This window comes from Panulirus ornatus, chromosome 8, assembly GCF_036320965.1.
Source record: "Panulirus ornatus isolate Po-2019 chromosome 8, ASM3632096v1, whole genome shotgun sequence".
Lineage (NCBI taxonomy): Eukaryota > Metazoa > Arthropoda > Malacostraca > Decapoda > Palinuridae > Panulirus > Panulirus ornatus.
Window position 1 is genome coordinate 14,254,420 of NC_092231.1, and position 21,350 is coordinate 14,275,769.

General features: G+C 40.9%; 1 protein-coding gene across 2 annotated transcripts in view; it reads left to right on the plus strand.

The window, feature by feature from the left end:
• LOC139749837 (neuronal acetylcholine receptor subunit alpha-10-like) overlaps positions 1-21,350 on the plus strand; it is a 306,308-nt gene that overhangs the window by 236,641 nt on the left and 48,317 nt on the right. For both annotated transcript variants that reach the window (XM_071664145.1, XM_071664146.1), the window contains exons 3-4: positions 646-797; positions 19,406-19,560. In XM_071664145.1, the coding sequence (XP_071520246.1) occupies positions 646-797; positions 19,406-19,560 (307 nt within the window). The remainder of the gene's footprint in view (positions 1-645; positions 798-19,405; positions 19,561-21,350) is intronic.

Here is a 21,350-nt window from a genome sequence, read left to right on the forward strand (position 1 = left end):
TAACGAAACCTGAAATGCTATGTATATATAAGCACTTGTCACATACATGTCCAGTACCAGTTGTACACAGGCTTACGTTTGTAACCTGTGCACAATTACCAGTAAGACATGTTCATTTGTTATCACTATATATCCCATATGTGTCCTGAACACGATAACTAGTATTTGTGTTCTCTCATACTTGTGACTACACTCTTACCCTTGTGAGTTCCATTAATGAGTGACAAACATTGTGTGTGCTTGAATCGGTAATTGGAGTTTTTTGCTTATAGGTATTAATACATATCTACGGTCTTTAGGTAGGGCAAGTCGCCTTGATACTGTCATCCAGTAGTGAAGGTAGCATTGTGGACCATATCCTGTATGGATTAACTATCTTACCTTACGCCTTGGTGGTGACTGTCAGGCAACTGTTAAAGACTTGTTCATTATGTTGCACCAAGTGCAGGTAATCTGGTATATCTAATGCAGGGGCCATGTATATCATGACCAATACAAGTCTTATGTATCACATACACAAGGCCTTGTCCCATACATCACATGCACCAGGAATGTATAACGTGTACCAGTGTGTGTGTGTGTGGTACATCAGTGCCCCACACCGTGCCAGCCTGACCCCCTGTGTTGTCTCTCTCCTGCCGGCAGTGTTGGTGGTGGTGGTGTTGGGGGACGAGCAAGAGTACCGCCTCACCCGCTACCTCATGGCTAACTACGACGCCTCCGTCCGCCCAGCCAGGAACTCCTCCGAGGCGCTCTCTGTCGTGTTCGGCGTCTCCCTCCACAGTATCATCGACGTGGTCAGTACCCTCCCAGATGACACTGTCCTTAGCACTATGGTTAACACCCAGGTGACACTGTCCGTATCCAGCACCATGGCTAGTACCCAGGTGACACTAGTAGTAGTACTCAGGTGACACTGTCCTTAACCAGGACCATGATCAGTACCCATGTGACACTGTCCTCACCCAACACCATGGTCAGTACCCAGATGGCACTGTCCTTAACCTAGCACCATGGTTAGTCTACCCAAGGTGACACTGTCCTTACTCTCTGGATCAACCTGGCCAGTACTGGAAGTGACACTAACCCCTCCACACCACCATGGACAGTACCTAGCGTATGTGTGTCTATTGTGAGAATATAAATAAGTCTAGCACAGAACGTATATGGCAAAAATGACACCTCAGTAAGGTAAGGATTTTCTTGTAATAGTTTCCCTCCGAATACTTGGATGATCTTGTTATTTTCCCCTTTGAGAACATCCCCACCTGTTACCGCTGTTTCCAGCTATTTCAGCCGTTGTAAAGAGAGAAGGGGAAAAAAAATATATGGAAGACTTTAGACGCGAGATGTTATCATCATTGCAAGACTGCGTGAAGATTTTTGTTGTTCAGAAAATGACGTCAAAGTTCCTGCCTGATTCTGAAAGGAAGCTGTGATATATATATATATATATATATATATATATATATATATATATATATATATATATATATATATATATATATATATATATAACGTAATTGTATTTCATTTTATTGTGTCTCGGCTCAAGGATGGCACTGTAAACTTCGATACAAGTTACTTGAGAGGCAACTTGAGATCGAACTGGGAAGTCCTATATCTTTTTTCAGTATTTTTTTTTCCTGACGTTCACTAATTATCATTATAGATTTCTTTTTAAGTAATTCCTTCCTCTAAGGAGCATCGTTATTTGATAAGTGTGTACATAAGTATAAGTAGATGAAGCTTTTTCACGGTAATAGCATGAACATTTATGATTAAGGAAAAAAAAAGATAACATTATGGTCTTAATTACGAAGAGTAGTATGATTCATAAGTGAAATGTATCGTATAGTTAAACAGAAGGTTTTTTTGATCGGCATTCAGATCCTTAGTTCATAACACGATAACTATACATCCAGAGGTTTAAGCATGATACTCTACAGTACTAAACATTTAACTATACATCCAGAGGTTTAAACTTTATATTCTACAGTACCAAACATAAGTTGATAGGAAATCGAAAAAAAAAAAACTAACGTAACACAATAAGAGAATCCAATATCAGATCGACGTAACGGTAAAACTTTGAAACGCTAAAAAAGAAAAAAAAAAAATAGGGCAAGGCTAAAGCACTTTGATGATTGTATTGGCGAATTGATCACAAACAGAACTTTTTAAGATGACATAATATACTTAAAGATTTCCAGTATAGCATATAATTCATGATTATGACCAATATACCATCTATTCTCGTTTTCTGTTGGCGAACAAAAAACGTAAAAAAGAAAGACATCGAAGGTTAAAAGGAAGTTGCTCTGACTAACACATACAGTAGTGTGATAACATCATTCATTGTATCTAAAAAGAAGAAAATACTTTTGTTGAACCATAAACAGATTTAACTTCGTCTAATCTGTCCACTCATGATGGTATCAGACAAACTAAAACCTGTGTTATCAGAGGATCCCAGAGAATAGCTGCGACCAAGAGAACGGAAGACGACTGCGAACACCACTTACAACGCTAGGTCAGTGATATGGCGCGAAAGGATATAATATTTTCTCACTCAGTTTGATAAAGATTATATAGCCAAATTATCAGCCATGAAATGATATCAGATTTAACTTACGAATAATAATTTACACGAAAATCGTGCTTCATATTCATGTAAAGTAATGCATTTAGATCCATATTCATTACGTAAAGTTCCTTGAAAGAGTCTTGCCTCAGAACTCATTACCATTGTCACTTAGAAAAGTGTCAACTACATAAGTGGGTACTTGCGTTCCCCATCTAATGCACCAGACCTGGGGCACATACTCCTTAATGCAACCTTCTTCCACGTTGCATTCATATCCTCCCCTCTCATTACAGAAAAAAAGTTTTCAATGCGCTTCATTTTTTTCCTCTCCCTCGCAAGACCCTACTATCAGCTTCAGCTTACCCCTTTGCTGCCATTCTTACTCAACTTACCTAAACTCATCCACAGCTTCTACCTTTTTTTTTTTTTTTACCCTGCATACTAATATGACACCGTGATATCCAGTTGCTTTTACAACATTTTAAGTTTCGTGGTAATCCATCGCTTTCATGGAATTTACAGTTCAACGTTTTTCAGGTTCATTTTCAGCATCGTTCTTCTACACAGACCATCAAATAAACCCATCATTCTATCCAGCTGCTCTAATGGAGCTAACAGCATAGACTGGTCTCCATACAGCTGCAGTAATAAACTTCCAATACTGTGATTTAGCAGTGCACCTTTGTCACCTCGCCTCGCTTCACCTCCCTGACATTTCTCGTAGCGCTTCATCCCTACTCGTACTCAGCAACCATGGTGAGATGACATAACCTTGAAGCACTTTCACGTTTATTTCCACCGAGTAACTCGCTCCACCACATGATCTCACAAAAGCCCTCCTTCCATCAGGAAAGCACTTCAGATCACTCAGAAATCTTCCACGTGCACCAAGAATATCAGACCTTCCTAGAGGGGCTTTCCTATCCAATTTGACGTAGGCTTTTACTAAAGTCATAAGCACCTGCATGCACGATTGTATCACACTCCTTGCCTACTATGCTCATATGGTTCATTCTTCTGTCAGTCTTAACAATAACTCTTACTCTCTCTGTTTCCAGCAGTGAAATATCTACTCCCTTGGTCCACTCGTCAGACACATGGCTACTATTCAGCCATACCATACACACTTTGCAGGTCAACTCAGCAGTGGCTTCACCTTCACAATTTCCCATTTCACTCATCACCCTCACTGCACCCCAGCTTTTACGTACTGTTAAGAACTTTGTTGCTCTTCTCGCTTCCGACATTTGAACGTCTCTCTTTCCCCTAAACACATTCTTTTCTTTCGTTACTTCTGATTCTACTGTGCCAATACTTCCGTCTCTTTCGCTGTCATTCTGCACTCAGTCCCCTAAAAGTACTTTCCTCACCTCTTACAAACTTTATCCTTTGTCATTAGCATTCTCCCACACTTGTTTGATATCCTCTCGCTGATACACTTCCCTGTCACATCTTTTAAGCCCTTTGAGAATAATTAATTCTTCTTATTTTCTCAGCCAAGATCCTCATACGTATTTCCTTCATTCAGACACCATCTTCTTCATTCTATTTCATTTCAGAACTTTGTACAATGAGTCCTCGAGGCACCACAACAGTGTGGTAGTATCATACTCTCTAAAGCCTCTCTTACTCCACAAACAGCTTGCTCAAATCATCCGTCCACCATGTAGCATCTTTCTTGTCATAACTTTTGCACGTTGTCAGATATTTCCCTCGTCCACTTGACTAATGCAATATCAAAGTGGCTCCATATCAACCCATCTTTACTTGGCGCTGTCTCCGCCTCTCTCACCTAATTTGAATTCTCGCGGACGTAGAATTTTGAGAATTTCGCTCCATTTTTCTACGGTCGTCTTTCTTAGTTCGCATTTCTGGTCTGGTACCATCTGCAGTAAAAGGCTGACACGGATATCACTACCATACGATGTTCCTGACACCATCACAACCCCACACCAGGATCCTTCAATAAGATTGCGTGTCTTCTCCCAGTTAGTAACCCAAGCAATCAATCTTATGCTACCTCGTCTTTGCTGTAGTGGCCTCGTCTTTATTTTAACGACCTCGTCTTTGCTAAAAAGACCTCGCCTTTGCTATAGTGACTCCATCTTTGCTAGAGTGACCTCTTTTTAGCTAAAGTGACTTCATCTTTGCTATAGTGACCTCGTCTTTGCTATAGTGACCTCGTCTTTGCAATAATGACCTCGTCTTTGTTTTCTGCATCTTCATCCTTCCTTAATCTCGTATATCCCACACCACGGATCCATGTATTAGTAATTGTCTTCATATTGTCGTGTAGAGAAGGATTCAATATTACTTTCGTAATTTCTTGTCTTTCAAATGATGTACATGAATAATAGCTTCCGTTGTAGGTGGCAGTTCTATACTTAATCATGTCATTCGTGACGTCCATGTTATTCAGATCATCCTAAGGATTTTAGAGTCATTCGAATTATTCATTATTTCGTTCAAACTTTAAGCTCACCGTTTTCCTTCTTCACCTCTGGCTAAATGAAATGTTTCGTACCGATCCTTCCTATTCCTCGATTACACCTGTTGATAGCATCCATCCACAGCGGCAGATGTATCATTGTTGTCGTAGGGTTTTTGATATTGCTTTCATCATCCTGGCTACGAATGATGTAGGGAGAGCAGTAACGATATTACGTATCACATGATCATCCCACTCTTCGTTTTAGGTAACCATGAGAAGATCTCGTGGTACAAGACTCTATGGATTTTCTAGAGTGTATTACAGTCTTTAATTACTTTTCTCGTGACCAGTTCAAACGCCTTCGGGAAAAAAAAAAAAGGAAATTGCCGTAATTCTTGTTCTACATCACTGCCAAGATTTTCCTACCGCCACAGATTCAAAAGTCTCTCTCCTCATGCTGTGTCTAGCCCAAGATGTGTGATACACTTTACTTTGGATCTTCGCCTCTCATCATTGATTGTGATACACTAGCAACGTTTCATCTTCCAGAGTAACGCTGGATAGTATGAGGTCTTTATATGGCAACCTTTCCTCTTCAACACCTCACCATATATCATATGGTTCCATGCATGATCATGACCTGTCTGTTATCTAGTTCCTTTCCTTCATCCCTAAGTCAAGTTACGAATGAGCCTTATTTTCATATATGTTCTTAGCCTCTTCCCAGTTTTGGACTGAGCTGTTTTCCACACGATTTCCCTCTGCAGCTGGTTTTTAACGTTTCAGCGTCTTGGATGAGAGTTTCATATTGAGACCGTGTCTCCACTCCGGTCTTCATCCAAGAGTCAAAAGTTCTCGTCATCGCTACTGCAACAGCGTCACTTACTGCCTCCCTCACCACCATGGTGCATGTTGTCTTGTCCCTCCACCACGACTCTTACCTTTCTTCCACCGTCTCTTCCACTCTCTCTCTCTCTCTCTCTCTCTCTCTCTCTCTCTCTCTCTCTCTCTCTCTCTCTCTCTCTCTCTCTCTCTCTCTCTCTCTCTCTCTCTCTCACATGCTTTTACTATTCTTCCACCCCATCTCTAATTTCTTAATGAATCCTTACTGGTTTAGTCTTTCAGTCCTGAGGCGCTTCAGTTTATAGGCTGGTGTTGCTGAACTCTTGTATTTCGGTTGTCATCATGCATGATAATCTGTGGCTGGAATAGAAAAAAAAATTCTAATGGAATACTTTTCAAAGTATATAATGTCTTCTTGTAAGTTAGTACTAGAGTGATGAACGAGATCTGTGTATCTAACCTCACCGCTTCTCCACGTGTACCAGGTCCACTTGTGTTGCATCTGTTGCATCTGTCTATGCGAAAAGTGTTAATGATTCACAGAATTTTCTACGCACAGAAGTGAATAAGATATTCTCCTTCAGAGAATTTTCATTCACCAAAGTCATTAAATGTTTCTTCTTTCACACTGTCCTGGACATCAGCTTGTCCTCGTGATCACTGAGGCCTCTATCACTATTGCAAGACTTTCTTTTTAGTTGTATTATATTATACGTCGCAGCTTCAATCCTTCGTCCTCTTTCATGTCTTTCTTTTACTTATTTTTCCTTCTTTTCTCTGTATTTTATGTTACTCAGAATTGTCTACTGTTGCATAGCCCCTAAGTGAGCTTCATGGCTCTTTCTGTTCGGCCTTAGCCCTTTATTTCATTCACACTCCAACCTTCTCCTCTATAGTTTACATGAATCTCCGCTCCACACAGAGGAAAGTATGCCTAAACTTTGCACACATAGCTTTTGTCTCTTGATATCATTTCTTCGCACGATATATAGTAGGAAATTTCCAGTCTCTATCCTGCGCACGCCTTTCACCTTCCTGCATGTTCAGGCCCCGATCGTTCAAAAACATTTCCACTCTAACCTTTCTTCTTCAATTTGGTTTCTCCCTTTGCCTTTTTCCCTCCACTTCTGACACATGTATACTCTTTGTCAATCTTTCCTCACTCATTCTGTCCGTATGTCCAAATCATTTCAACACACCCTCTTCTGCTCTCTCAACCGCGCTCCTTTTATCACTACACCTTTCTCTTACCCTTTCATCACTTGATCAAACCACCTCACACTACATATTGTCTCCAAACATTTCCTTTCCAAGACATCCACCATCTACCACACATCCTTATCTCTCATCTCTCATGCCTCGTTATCATAGAAAGTGCTGTTGTACAAACACACACACACACTCACACACACACACACACACACACACACACACACACACACACACACACACATTCATTTTTTTCATAACTGATCGCCGATTTCTCGCGTTAGCGAGGTAACACCAAGATCAGACGAAGAAAGGCAGCATCCACTCACGTCCATTCCACTATATGTGAAGTGTAATGCACCGAACCCACAACCTTCTGTCAACTTTTCCTCCATATGTATGTATGTACGTATACAGATCTTAAGTATATGCAAGAAAATGCTCCTATGTTATTAATCTGAACGCCCTCGATTTTTCGACCTCTAACCCTGTTTGAAGTTCTATGATTCTTTTATGAAAGGTCATTAACCTGCATGTACCATCACTTACATATAAACTCGTCTTGTTGCAACCTTCCAAAAGATTTTTTTGTATTGTCCATAAGTTTTGTCACTGACCCACACAATAAGATCAGGATCATCTACAAATAACAGCTTATACATTTCTCAATCTCTTCCATCGTTCTTATCAGCCATTAGAAAAATCCTTTTCTCAGTTAGCATCTCTAAGCTTTCCACTCCTGTCACTCGTGTATATCACCCGTGCCAACCGTCTTTGCTTCATTACACAGTTCAGTCACACTCCTCCCCTAATCCATCTGTTATAACACCATTTAACTTCATTCAATGAACTTGTCTGTACCGTTTCCACCACACACACAAAAAAAAAAATTGCACAAACAATTTTCTTGTTCAGTTTGGCTAGCCTTAGTGTGGCTGAGTGATTAGCTGTTCCTTATCCACGTCTGCTCCTCAGCACACAAGGCCACTCCTTACCCTCACTCACCATACATACCTTCTGTTCATACCATCCTCAACACACAGTCCAGTCATCATTCTCTGGTCATCACTTCATACCAATCACGGGAAGGCCTCGCACATTCCCCATGACCTTCTACCTTGTACTGTACACACCACCTCTCCTTCATACGTACCATATCTACAACCTGAGATAAGAGATGGATAAAGTGAGAGCACAACTGAGATAGAAATATTCTTAATAAGAGAAATGATTGTCGGAAACAAATGGGAATTCTCGCTGCCCACTCACGCCTCGCCTGCCACCCGTAGGCGGTGACCTGCGAGGTGAACCTTCCGGGTCATACATTAACAATGACCCGGCACTCGAGCTGTAGCTCAGCCAACACCTGACCACAGCCAGGTCACGTCCCTTTCCAATAACATGTGGGGAAAAAAGTTAATGATATTGTATCGACGTTCGATTATATATATATATATATATATATATATATATATATATATATATATATATATATATATATATATATATATATATATATATATTCGCAGAAGCTTCACTTCACTGTGAAGAGATATAGGCAACAATCCCGACTGGAAAGAGAAAATAAAGACGGTGTGTACTTTCGTTTGATGCATCCTCAGACGGAGTGGGGGAGATACAGGTGTTGAGGTCCTTAAAAGCACAGAGGTGGCAGTGAGGCAGGGCATCCCCGTGGAGTGCAGGTGGGCACTAATTACATGACCTGACATCTGACCTTCCTCTCCTTACTTTGTGTGTGGATAGGGTTATTCTGGTGGTTACTTCTTAATAATTATTTCAGTTCACAGTTTGTCACATTTAAGATGACCAAAAGACATGTTTACATTACGATCAAATGTGCCCAGAGATCAAACATGATTGAATTACATTTCTTTCACTGATTGTTTCCGGGATTTGCCATGAGTGAAAAGTCACCTTCGGCGCGGCTGTTTAACCTGTGTAGGATCTCGTCAAAAAGCTCCTTGCTTCAGATGAATCCATCCTGACCCTACCACTCTCTGTAGCGCAGCCTTTGAAGCTGCACAAGCCCCTGGAAGAAGGGAAATTTAGTCTTCTCGTAAATTTTTCCACGTTACCACAGTTTTGCTGCTGAAAAAATTACGTCCACTGATATATACATTTTTGCCAATTTTTTTTTTTTCCCCCGATTCGACTCTGACCTCTTAGTCTTGTTCAATGTTAACGTCGTCGTGGCCTCAAAGGAATTAGAATTAGATTTTCATGTTTCTTTTTCTTTTTTTTTATATTGAAGGCTTCGGTCAGGGACAAAAGTCCACATCGAGGTCGAGCCCTAATTAAGATATAGAATCATGGAACGGAAAAAGAAAAGACAAGGGGAAGTATTGACGAATTTTGGAGAAAGGATCCACTTAATTTCTTTTATCCAGAGTGAGCAGATCCAGCACTTCCCTCTACCACTTCTTTCCACTCAACTCCAGTGCCATTCAAGTTGATTTCGAGGACACCAGACTGTTGCGCCTCCATCCGTTTCGCTTGTGTATATCTTCCTAAACGTCTCAATATCTGTGTACGTGAAGGTAACACTCACGTTGACCAAGATGTAGTTTGCCTCCCTTACTGTTGACCAGTGGCGTAAACTCCTATCTCACTTCCTCCTTAGTGCCTTCCTTGGAATTTGTTTCCATAATCATGGGACCCATTCTGTGGTCTAGTCTCTGCGTTTCCCCGTTGTTGAATTTCATTAGCCATTTGGCTGCCCACTTCTGTATTTTGCTTTTGTATCTTTGCAATAATTCACAGTCCTTGTAACATTCTTACCTGCCATCTATTCCTTTCAATTTTCCCGTCATTAGGAAAGATGTTATCGTCACTAGGAAAGATGTTTAGTTATAAACTTTATATCTGATTGGGTTGTGTTTCATCAATTATGAATTAAATCAAAGCTAAGGCTCGAATTCCTTTGTCTGTTATGTAGGTTGGCAGAACCCTGGATGCTCTTTAATCTCGTGGTTCAAGCGTCATCTGAACTGGCCCAAACACTTAACCCTGCGGAACAACATTTGTGACTTTCACCCATTTCGAGAAGACAAATTCGAAAAGTGTCGTCTCAGATTTTTTCCTCCGCTCTGGAGCCTCCTCCATATGTAGGTATGGAGATCCGGTTTGCCAACTAACAAATATAAAACACAAAGATTTACTGACACATCCTGGAGTTGATTAGATGCAGATATACAGACAGACAATCAAACCCGGATTTGGGTGTCTGCTCTTGTATGGCGTCGATAAATCTCAGACACGAAAATTTACTGGTTTTAATGTGAAGTTTAGTTTCTTGCAGTAACTTCAGATTTTCCTGGTAATAAGTGAATTTTCAGTTGAAAACACAAGGGCATGTGGCTCTGCCTGTCCTCTGAGAGCGAGCTCACGTTGAGAAAGCCAGGGGTGAGGAACACTTAACAGCCGCTTGACCGTCATTCCTATCGTCTGGTATCCTCGTTAGGGTCAGAACTCGGCGAAGGTTTGAGCACTCGTGAGCACCAGGCTCACGCCTTTGATTAATATCTTAGTATTAGGTTATTCAATAGGCATCTCTACCTATGTCAATACATCTCGTGCAATTGTATTGAAAACCCACAGCGAAAATTGGAATGCAGTCGCTATATTCTTTCTCCGCAAGATTAGGAATCTAATCTGACCAACTTCGTCAAGATTAAGAGTAAATTCTCGTGAGGCGTTTCCCGCAAGCCCTTGTGGCTCACGCCCCTGAGCCTAGTGGTGGCGGCAACATCACCTGAATATCGCCACTTAAAACTTCCCCAGTAGTGTGGTTAATGATGGGATCGTGGGGTTAGCGGGTGTTCATTTGGTAAACCCATAAGGTAAGCGCCACAGTATATAGCATATCTTGCGGGATGTACAACTCACGAGTGATGAGGGTAATATCAAAAAGGATTGGCGGGACACAAGAACTGTTAGATTTAGTGTGTGTGTGTATATATATATATATATATATATATATATATATATATATATATATATATATATAAGTAGAAAAAGCGAGTAATAATGTTGAAGTTTAAGGGATATAGGTATCAGGCAGTGTTGGCAACGGTTTACGAAGACCAGGAATAATAACATGAAGAAGAAAAGACCAAGAAAAGTACGCAAATCATATCAGCAGTAAGTCAGAGGATCACTGTGAACTCCTGCGTAGATTTATAAGAAGCAAATGATTTGTGAGAAAAAAAAATGCAGGTCACTACATCACTCAGATCACACATCTTCACACACAGATATACATCCACACATAATACACTCATACATAGTCATACACAGAGTCATAAACACATTCACAAATAAAGAAATAAAGACACACACACACACACACACACGCACACACACACACACACACACACACACACACACGAGCGCGCGCGCGCATGCTTGATCTCTGAACTTGAGCTAACAAAAAGAATTGGAAAATGCAGTTAGGACAAAAGACAAAAGAAGAACACATGAAAGTTTCTTCCTCGACGAAGTTTAATAGACACAGCAGTTCTAAGGCTGGCGAAGAAATTTTCGTATCATTATCAAAGACAGACACAAGAGGAGGAGCAGAAGACAGAGAGAAAAAAATATATAAAGATCAAATGACAATAGGAACAGAAAGACATAGAAATAAAAGATAAAGAAATCAGGACACTTGCACCACTGCTGTAAGCAGACCAGCAGTATCAGGTAGTGTGACAGTAGATGTAAAATGGTGTCAACACATGAAGATGGATTTGCTGTGTACAACATAGATGTAGTTTAGAGGCCGTATAGAGGAATTATAAACCATATATCACTACTCATGTTGAGACGAAGCTGACCAAGGAGACGATATTTAACCTACCCTCAACCATGACACGGTGGTAAGGAAGGAAAGTGAGGGAAGGAATGTGGGATTTAGAATTCTTGTAGGAGAAGACTAAAGATTCAGGAACCACACCAGAGGATGATGCGCCTCTCAGACCAGACGTAATTGGGAGAACATCACAAAGAGAAGCTTGGCTAAAGTTCCACACACCCCCAACCCCTCCTCCTCCCTTCCTTCGTATACAATCCTCTGAAAAGACTCGACGGACCAGAACAAATATTTAATGAATATGAAAATAGGCACAATCAGGGTGCGGCAGGTGGCAGCACGACAAAAAGTTCCTCACGAAGATGGAAAAGTTCCAACAATGGGCGAGGGAGTCTTAACTACAGGAAAAAATCAACTTAAGAACGTAATGGAAAAATGCCTGGAATATATTTAGGAATATTTCCTGTTTGTGCCATCTTGTCACTGGGGCAGTCTGAAGCCATTTTCTAATGAATGGAAAACGTCAGCTGTGTTACTTCACTTAGGAAACGTGGTCACGAGGAGTTTACATGAGTTTACACGAGAAAGACAGACAACAGGAGACCTGATTGGCCCGCGACTGGATTGTCTGGTAAAGAAAAAAAAAAGGTTAACTTGACAAGAAAATGTAATTCTGCTCAGCCGTTTTTAAAGCTATCACCGACTCCCCACTGCTGCACATTACCCTTCTGCTGTCCCCGTTACCGCCGTCGTCTATACAGATTATATTTATGGCGTTTTTCTGTGAGTATACCTGTGTTTTTGAAGAAATAGCAATAGAATCGGAGAGGAATCCATAGCCAGTTGAGGAGGTACTCAGGAGGGAGGAGGAGCCTTTACAACGCCAATATCTTTAGGATCATAAACTGGAACACGGAAGGCCACAGACACTGTTAAGTTAAGGCTCTGTGAAGTCTATGATGGGAGAGTCGATACGTCAATACGTGGTAGGATATGGAAAAAAAGGACGTCAATAAAGAATAAAAACGGTTTGATGAAAGATGTAAAGAAAAAGCCTTGAAAGCACACACACACACACACACACACACACACACACACACAGAGGAAATAAGCTCTTTTTTTTTTAACCTGGTTCCACCAACAATTTATGACACTCGCTTTATTAACCGCCAAAGTTTGTGGCTGCTTAATAACAAAAGTGAGTCAAAAATGTGGATGGTAAATAATGAAAGTGAATTAACATGGTGAATAGTGAACAGTGAATGTGAACGAACAAGATAGACGATGAATTATAAAAGTCAAGAAGATGGATATTGAGAAAGGAACAAAAGGAGACTCAACATGATGGATGGTAGAAGTGAATGAAGGCGATGGAAGATGAGTAATGAATCACCAAGATGATAGTGAATATTGAAAGTGAACCAAAATGATGGAAGTATATGGTGAAAGTGAATCAACAAGATAAAATGATGAAAAATGAATATGAATCAGCAAGGAGGATAGACAGTGAAAGTGAATCAACAGCGTTGATGGTGAACATTGAAAGTGAATGATACAACACGATGGATGCTGATAAACAAATGTGTATCAAGTACATGGATGATAAATGATGAAAGTGAATAATAAAAGTCAATCAGTTTTTTTTTTTTAGACTACTTTTGTTTTCCATTTGCAGTTGCTGACCACCGACCTCCATTCTCCTGCGCACATATAACACCACAAAGTTAGGTGGTTCTTGTCGTGGATTCCCCTGCATATACTCATAAACACTCACTGCTCCGTACAGTCGAGCTGTCTTTCTCTTCAAGGTTTTCACTTCTCTCTCCAAGTCAGAACCTCTTCTCAAACACCTTCCTCCCACCCCTACCTGTATTTCACTGGTCACCCCGCATTTGTCCTTTATCTCGCCCAGTACTTCGCTGAGCCTTGCTATCTCACTACCTTAACATTGTACTTAATTTCTGATCTTCGTATGACACCATCTCAGACTGTACTTGCCCTTGTATCTCCTCGTCCTGCATTACGACAAAGCTGGAGACCTTTCGAATACCACTGCCTTAATCTCTTCTTTCCTCCTCTTCACGTTCGTAATTCGCCAAGTCAATGTGTACTTTACCAGTGTGCCTATTAGTCTTGTTCCTCATCCTGCACATTCACACACGCAAACTTTAGTAAGATGATGTCTGCATGTCCTCTATAATGCTCACAGTAGCAGTCTGAGCTTGAGTGGTCTCAGACTATAAGACCCCCTTATGTACGAGTTCTTTACCAAGCTCGTACACTCCTCTATATTCGCCAGCATAATGATGAGGTTAATTTTCTCATTAGTTTCATGGAAATCCGGCCCTGTTTTCTGTTGACGTTCATGATAAGCGCCAAGTATGTTAGCTGGTTTTTGATTCATTTCTGCTAAATTGTGGATATCTTTCGTATTCATAATCGTCGAATAGTTTTTTTCTTTCATTTTGTCATCGTCATCATCATGCAGCTTTCGTTTCTTTTCCTATATCACTTTCAGTCTCTCAAGAGTGGTAGAATACATTCATGCTACGGCCATCACCATCAGCACACCAGCAACATCCACAGCACTAATAGTATTACCAACACGATCTCCACCCTCTCATTCCACTCCAGATGGACTCCTCCGCGATACAGGTTTACCAAAACTGTTGTGCTAAGTCGCAGGGCCTAACTTTGGCTTATAAGTTTTAACTGGTAATAGATTTCGATTACTCCCTTGAAGGCTTGGAAACCCAGGGAATCCCTCTGTATCCTTAGATCCTGAGTAGGAATTATCACACGATTTTCCTCCTTACACACTACCACAAGAGGGAGGTGGCAATCTCTTAGATAACAAAGAAAACAGACGAACCTTCATATAGTTTTTTTGGTGTGGTGGTTAGCGTCGCTGACTATGAATCAGGCAGGCCCGGGTCCGAATCCAAGATAGAGAAATGGGGCTCACAGGCAGACCCTACTTTTTATCATGCCTTCGGGTCTGGTCGATAAGTAGGTAACTGGTGTCGGCTGGTTCATTATATATATATATATATATATATATATATATATATATATATATAGAGAGAGAGAGAGAGAGAGAGAGAGAGAGAGAGAGAGAGAGAGAGAGAGAGAGAGAGGAAGGAAGGACCTAGGAGGCGGGTCAATGACTCGAATGACAAATTGGAGAAGCTGGTGTCTGAAACTGGGAGAGTGAATGCGAGGAGAAAGTTAAATGTGCATAAAAGTAAGAGTTGATAAGTTTAGCAGGAGAGACAGAGACAGGTTGGCTGAAGTGCGAGTTTGAACGGAGAGAACTTGAAGGAGGTGGAGTCTTCTAGATTCCGGGGGAGTGAACACGGCAGCGGATGGAACCAATGGAGTTGAAGTAAGCCATAGGATGGGTGAGGGAGGGCTAAGATCCTGGGTAAAAAAGGAATCTGTGGAACGAGAGAGTGTCTGTAAGGTTAGAGATGGGTATGTTTTATGAAATAGTAGCACCTACGGTGCTGTATGGATGAGCTTCGAGGGACGTAAATACAAGAAAAAAAAAGAATAGCACGGCAGAGGGTAGATATGCTGAAAATATAATGCTTAAGGACTATATGTAGTGTGAGGAGGGTTGTTCGAGTATGTGGAATGATAGTGTATGAGATCGGTCTGGTAGTAAGAAGAGTGTAGTTGAAAGAGCTGAAGAGAGTGTGCTAAAATTGTATGGACATATGGAGAGGAGGAGTGAGAAGAGGTTGACTAGGATGGCATACGTGTCAGAAGTAGGGGGAACAAGTAGAGGAGAAGACCGAGGATGAGATGAAAATATGGAGTGATTAATGCTTTGAGGGATAGTGGCCTGAGCCTGCAGGAGGTTAAGATGCATGCTGGTGACGTGCTGTATGTTGGCCGAAACAGCGGTCAGGGGAAACCATGGAAAGGTCTGTGAGGCTTGGCTGCGGATAGGAACACTCTGGTTTCCTTGCATTATATATGGCAGCTAGAGAGTAAATGTGGGCAGATGAGGCCCTTTTTTTTTTCCTTTTTGCTCTGTTCCCGACATTGACGCATTTAGTTGTGCAGGTGTTGAACTAAGGTTTGTACTTATTGGACAGCCGATGATTGTTCCGAGTGCTATGGTTTGTGTCGTCTCCAGTTTCATCACATTTCCCTCTGAAAGGGTGAATAACGAGGCTGGTGAGGCATGGTTCAAGATGCAGGTGATTGAATGTATGTAGGGGATACTAAGGAATTCTCTTTCTTGTCCGTAGATGTTTTAAATGCGTGATTTTGTTTATGGCCATCATGTTAATGTTTGTGGTGTGAGGAAGGACTGATTGTCATGTGTGTGTGTGTGTGTGTGTGTGTGTGTGTGTGTGTGTGTGTGTGAGGATTAGTTGCGTGAGGTTTACGGATCGTAATGTTAGCGAGAGAGGGATACCTTGGTTGAGTAATATGGATCCAGTTTTTCAAGGAATCTGGATACTGATGTTTGCAGTGATATAGAGAGAAAAGGGTGTTGGGTAGTTTTTGATAGTTCAGAACGGGTACTCTGTTGGCAAGTTTCTAGATATCTGGGGTTTTGGAGTGTCATTGGAAATGGTTGAACATTACTGTAAGTGCTTTGACTGAAGTTTGGTTGATGTGTTAAATTACATGGGACCTAATCGTCTACAATGAGGATGTCTTTTGGACAGTAGCGTCATGATATCTCTTTCTTATTATCGGTAGAGACAGGATGGTAGATTAGATGCCACCTCACCACTCCCTCTGGCGCGACAACCATTAGGAAAAAGAAAGTGAGAAGGAACACTGTGTAGTATTGTCTGATGACCAAGAGAAAAGATGAACACGATAAGTTCGAGTGCACTTTCGTGTCATCACATCATCAACGGAGATATGAGAATGAGACGCAAGACTCAGGACAGTCAGTATATCTATATATGCCACAAAGGCAGAGCTAAGACGCCGTTGATGCACAAGCGTTTGTGGTTCGTGGTTTTCAGGTCTGCCACCGTCCCTGTCGTAAAATTTCATTATGTGGACAAGACAGGGAACCTTCTGCAACTGTGTAGCATGTAGTATGGGGACAATATACTATCATGGAAATTAGAAAGAAAAGTGCGAACGGGAAAAGTTACAGTGACAGTAGTGGGACTCCCCTGGGAGCAGGCTCAATCCTGAAACGGGAAAAAAAAAAAAATTTATTTCAAATTCAGATGTCTAGTTTTCTTTCTTGAAGTAAGCGTACCAATAGACAAAATAGGAATCGCGAAAGTATTTTTCCCGCCCAGATTTAAAGAGATAGATAGCCTTGGTACTGACAACATCTCGTGTTAGTTTATACCAATGTTCCACAACTGTACAAATGAAATACCAGAAAAAGGTTTTGCCCATACTACTGTTACACCTTTTTCCTTTTAACTTAATACCGTCTTTTTCTGGTCTTAGAATCTCGACCTAATGAGAAGAAATCTCTCTCTCTTACGCTGTCGAAAAAAATTTCATATTTAGAATATTTTCATTAGATCTCCTTTAAATCAGCAGGGGCTGCAATATCCGAGAAACGCCGATAGTTTTGTTGTTTTTCTCTGACTTTACTCCAGCTTTTTATCATCTTTGATCGAGTCCGGTAGCCAGAGCTAGACTGTAAGGTAAGTATTGTATTCCATTTGTATTCTTCGTTTTATGATTAATATTTTCTACCAATGACACCTAACTTATTGTGAGCCTTAAAGTATGCAGCTTGGCATTGTTTTTCGTTTTTTAGGCCATTACTAATAACTCACCCCTACGTCTTTTTTTTTTTTTTTGTCCTATTTCTCGCAGTAATGCTTTGGCGATCATTCTGTGATCATGATTAATATTCTGCATTTCTTTTCATTGTTGACCATCTGTTACGTATCTGGATTGCTACAGCCATCCACAGTCCAGAATCCCAGTCTGCATCCTCCAGTTATAGTGGGCTAGGTTGAGAGCCATCGTTGGCACGTACAGAAATTTTCCTGAACGATGATATAGACCAGACGTTTAGGATGATGATCCCCTCTAACTACTTGTTCTCTCATGGTAACAACTGCTACTATAAGTACCTGGTTATGTACCCAATTAGTAGTAGCCTTAACTTGCCCGGACGTCCATATGGCAGTCTTCCAAACAAACGGTTTAACTCGGACACTGACGTTCATCACGTCAACTGTTGATCCAGCTGGCTCATTACTGCGGTGTTCAGAACCTTATGTCATTTCCCTGAGGGATCATTTTTCCTTGTACAGTCTTATAGTGAAGGTGATGTGAATTGCTCCGACATAGCAGGACCAGTGCTAAGATATTTCAAAACGAATTTGGCTGTTACCATTCGTGTATTGTAATTATCTTCCACAGTTCATAAAATCTACAAATGTCATTTCATATGGTAGTCCTTCAAAATCCCAAGTGCATTGCGTGGATCCTTTTACCCATATTAAACTGAGCGGTAGAATTTGGCCTCCACCCCCCAAAACACACACACACACACACACACACACACACACACCGACAGTGCAGATAAAACGCCACGAAAAGATTTTGATGTTCCATCCATTCAAGCGCTGACTGAACGAACCTTTCACAAAATGGTACATAGAGAACAAGTGTTCATCACAGTCAACACTTGTAACGAACTTAGGTTCGAATAGAAGCAGCCGAGCAGGAGTTCCGACGCTCCACCACGCTACCACCTCCGACAGTTACAACTGACCTCATATATTTCTAAGTCATACGTGCACGAGTATACCTCCAAAGTTCACCAGTACCGAGTGAACCATCCGATTCAAAGGTCTTGGTTCGACGTGTCGGACCAGTGACCGAACTTCAAGGAAGGTGCCTCTCTCTCTCTCTCTCTCTCTCTCTCTCTCTCTCTCTCTCTCTCTCTCTCTCTCTCTCTCTCTCTCTCTCTCTCTCTCTCACCCGTGCCTCCAGGAACAGACTGCGACAGCTGGGAGTCATAGTTTGAGATGCGTCAACAATGTTCTCACCTCAGCACACCAAGATGGCGTGCCACACTGACCGCAAATAAACAATACTCTTTTTTTGAGCCAAGGCAGATATTGCGTCCGTCTTGAGTGCGTCATAATATCGTTCTTAGCCTCGAATCTCTTATGTTCTCGTGGCTTTCTCTCCTGTAGAAGGTCACCGCTTGTGACTCCCTAGACCTCAAAAAGACCAATATTGATATACTGCCCAGGTTAGCCTAAGTCTTTACAGGTGATTATGTAGTAACGTCGTTGACAAGCGAATAAGCTTGGAATACCATCTTTTGTCAATTTGAAGCTCCTTCATCTCTTATACTAGGGAGGTCATAGGATTTTCTGGGCAGTATCATCACTTGCTTAAAGAGCAGTTGTAATGCAGTTACTGGAGGAGATACGTTCTTGAAAGAGATGGTTAATGAAAACGGAACCTCGCTAAAGCATAAGACACACATACACACACAGGTGCGCGCGCACTCACAGTAACCAGAGTGGTTTGTGTCCCCCAGGACGAGAAGAACCAGATCCTGACCACCAACTGCTGGTTGACGCAGATCTGGACGGACGCCCACCTCACCTGGAACGCCACCGACTTCGGCGGGATCCAGGTCATCAGAGTGCCATTCCAGCGGGTGTGGAAACCCGACATTATTCTTTATAACAAGTGAGAACTTCCCGTCGTGTGTGTTAAGTCTTCCTCGTGTAGTATTTGTATTGCGTTTGCGTTCCTTTGTGTGTTTTTCTTTGCTTTATTTCACATATTTTGCATGTTTTTTTTTCTTTTACTTTGTGTTCCTTTGTGTGTTTTTCTTTGCTTTATTTCACATATTTTGCATGTTTTTTTTTTTACTTTGTGTTCCTTTGTGTGTTTTTCTTTGCTTTATTTCACATATTTTGCATGTCTTTTTTCTTTTACTTTGTGTTCCTGTGTGTGTTTTTCTTTGCTTTATTTCACATATTTTGCATGTCTTTTTTTTTTACTTTGTGTTCCTTTGTGTGTTTTTCTTTGCTTTATTTCACATATTTTGCATGTCTTTTTTTTTACTCTATGTTCCTTTGTGTGTTTTTCTTTGCTTTATTTCACATATTTTGCATTTTTTTTCTTTTACTTTGTGGTTGGTTTTCACTTTCTGATGATGCTTTTGTTTGCATGTGGTGTGTAATTTGACATATGTAGTTGAGATGCATGACTGTGATTACCTATTTGTGCTACAAGAACAGGAAATTAAACACTGATGAATCACTCTCTCTCTTAATCTTTCTCTATTTTCAAAAACTTTTTATTTCAGATTGTTGCTTTCTGTATTTATAGATTCTGTACATACTGTGTTCCAAGCATCCACTATCCCTGCCCTCGTATAAGATTATCCAGTAATGTGTTTCGATTTTCATTGCCAGTTTGGACGACCTTCGTCATTAGAAGTCGATAGAATCTATTCAGAAACTTGTAATCTATTCTTGTGTCTTCCTTCTTCCTTTTCTTTACCGGCGTGAGTTATTCCATAGCTGCCATCCTCTCCCTGGGGCACAGGTAACTATATGGGTCGTCTTTTGTGCATGTAGGGGATAGAGGTTTATATACTATGTGTGTGTGTGTGTGTGTGTGTGTGTGTGTGTGTGTGTGTGTTTGCATGCTGGCATCTGTATGTGCTTATGTGTGTGTGTGTGTGTGTGTGTTCTGTATATATGTAACCTTCTTTCACTGCGGCCCCATTTCTCAAACATTCTTTATTATCATACAACTTTTCAAACTTCTGTATTCTGTCTGCATCCACTGCCTCTTCACTCAGTGTGTTCAAGTCATCCACTAATCTTATACTATAAAGATACGTCTCTTCGTCATTTCCGAGAAGTCTGTTGATTTCTCTCGTGTTCTGGCCTCTGGTTGTCATATCTCTGCACTTTGTGAGGAACTGTTCACCGTTAACGTCATCATACTGGTATAAGAACTTCAAGTCTGTGATCATGTTTCCCTTTACTGTCCTCTCTTTCATGGAGGACAGATTCATGGCCTCTGATCTCTCACCCTAATTCTGTTTACTCTGCTACACTCTTTGTTGCCCTCTTCTCTGTGCTTCATGAAGTGTTGTGACTATATTTGACAAGTATACTCTAGTTTTGGCCTGATGTAGGATGATAACAGTTTGCTAAATATATCTTCATCTATGTACTTGAAAATGATTCTTATATTTTCTTTTAGTGTTCTCCTTAAGTGGTGCGTTGGCGTTTAATTAGGTACAATGTTGACCCTCAAGTCTCTCTCAACACAGATTCCTGTCTAAGGAAATTCGTATGAAGGCTTACTTTCACTGTGTCTCATCCTAATCATTTTATATTTACTTGTGTTAGATTTAGTCAACCATATATCAGTCCAAACTTGGAGTTTCTTTTGTAAATTGATGCATTCCTCCTCATTTTTCACTTCCCTCGTGACCTTGGTATCATTCGCAAAAC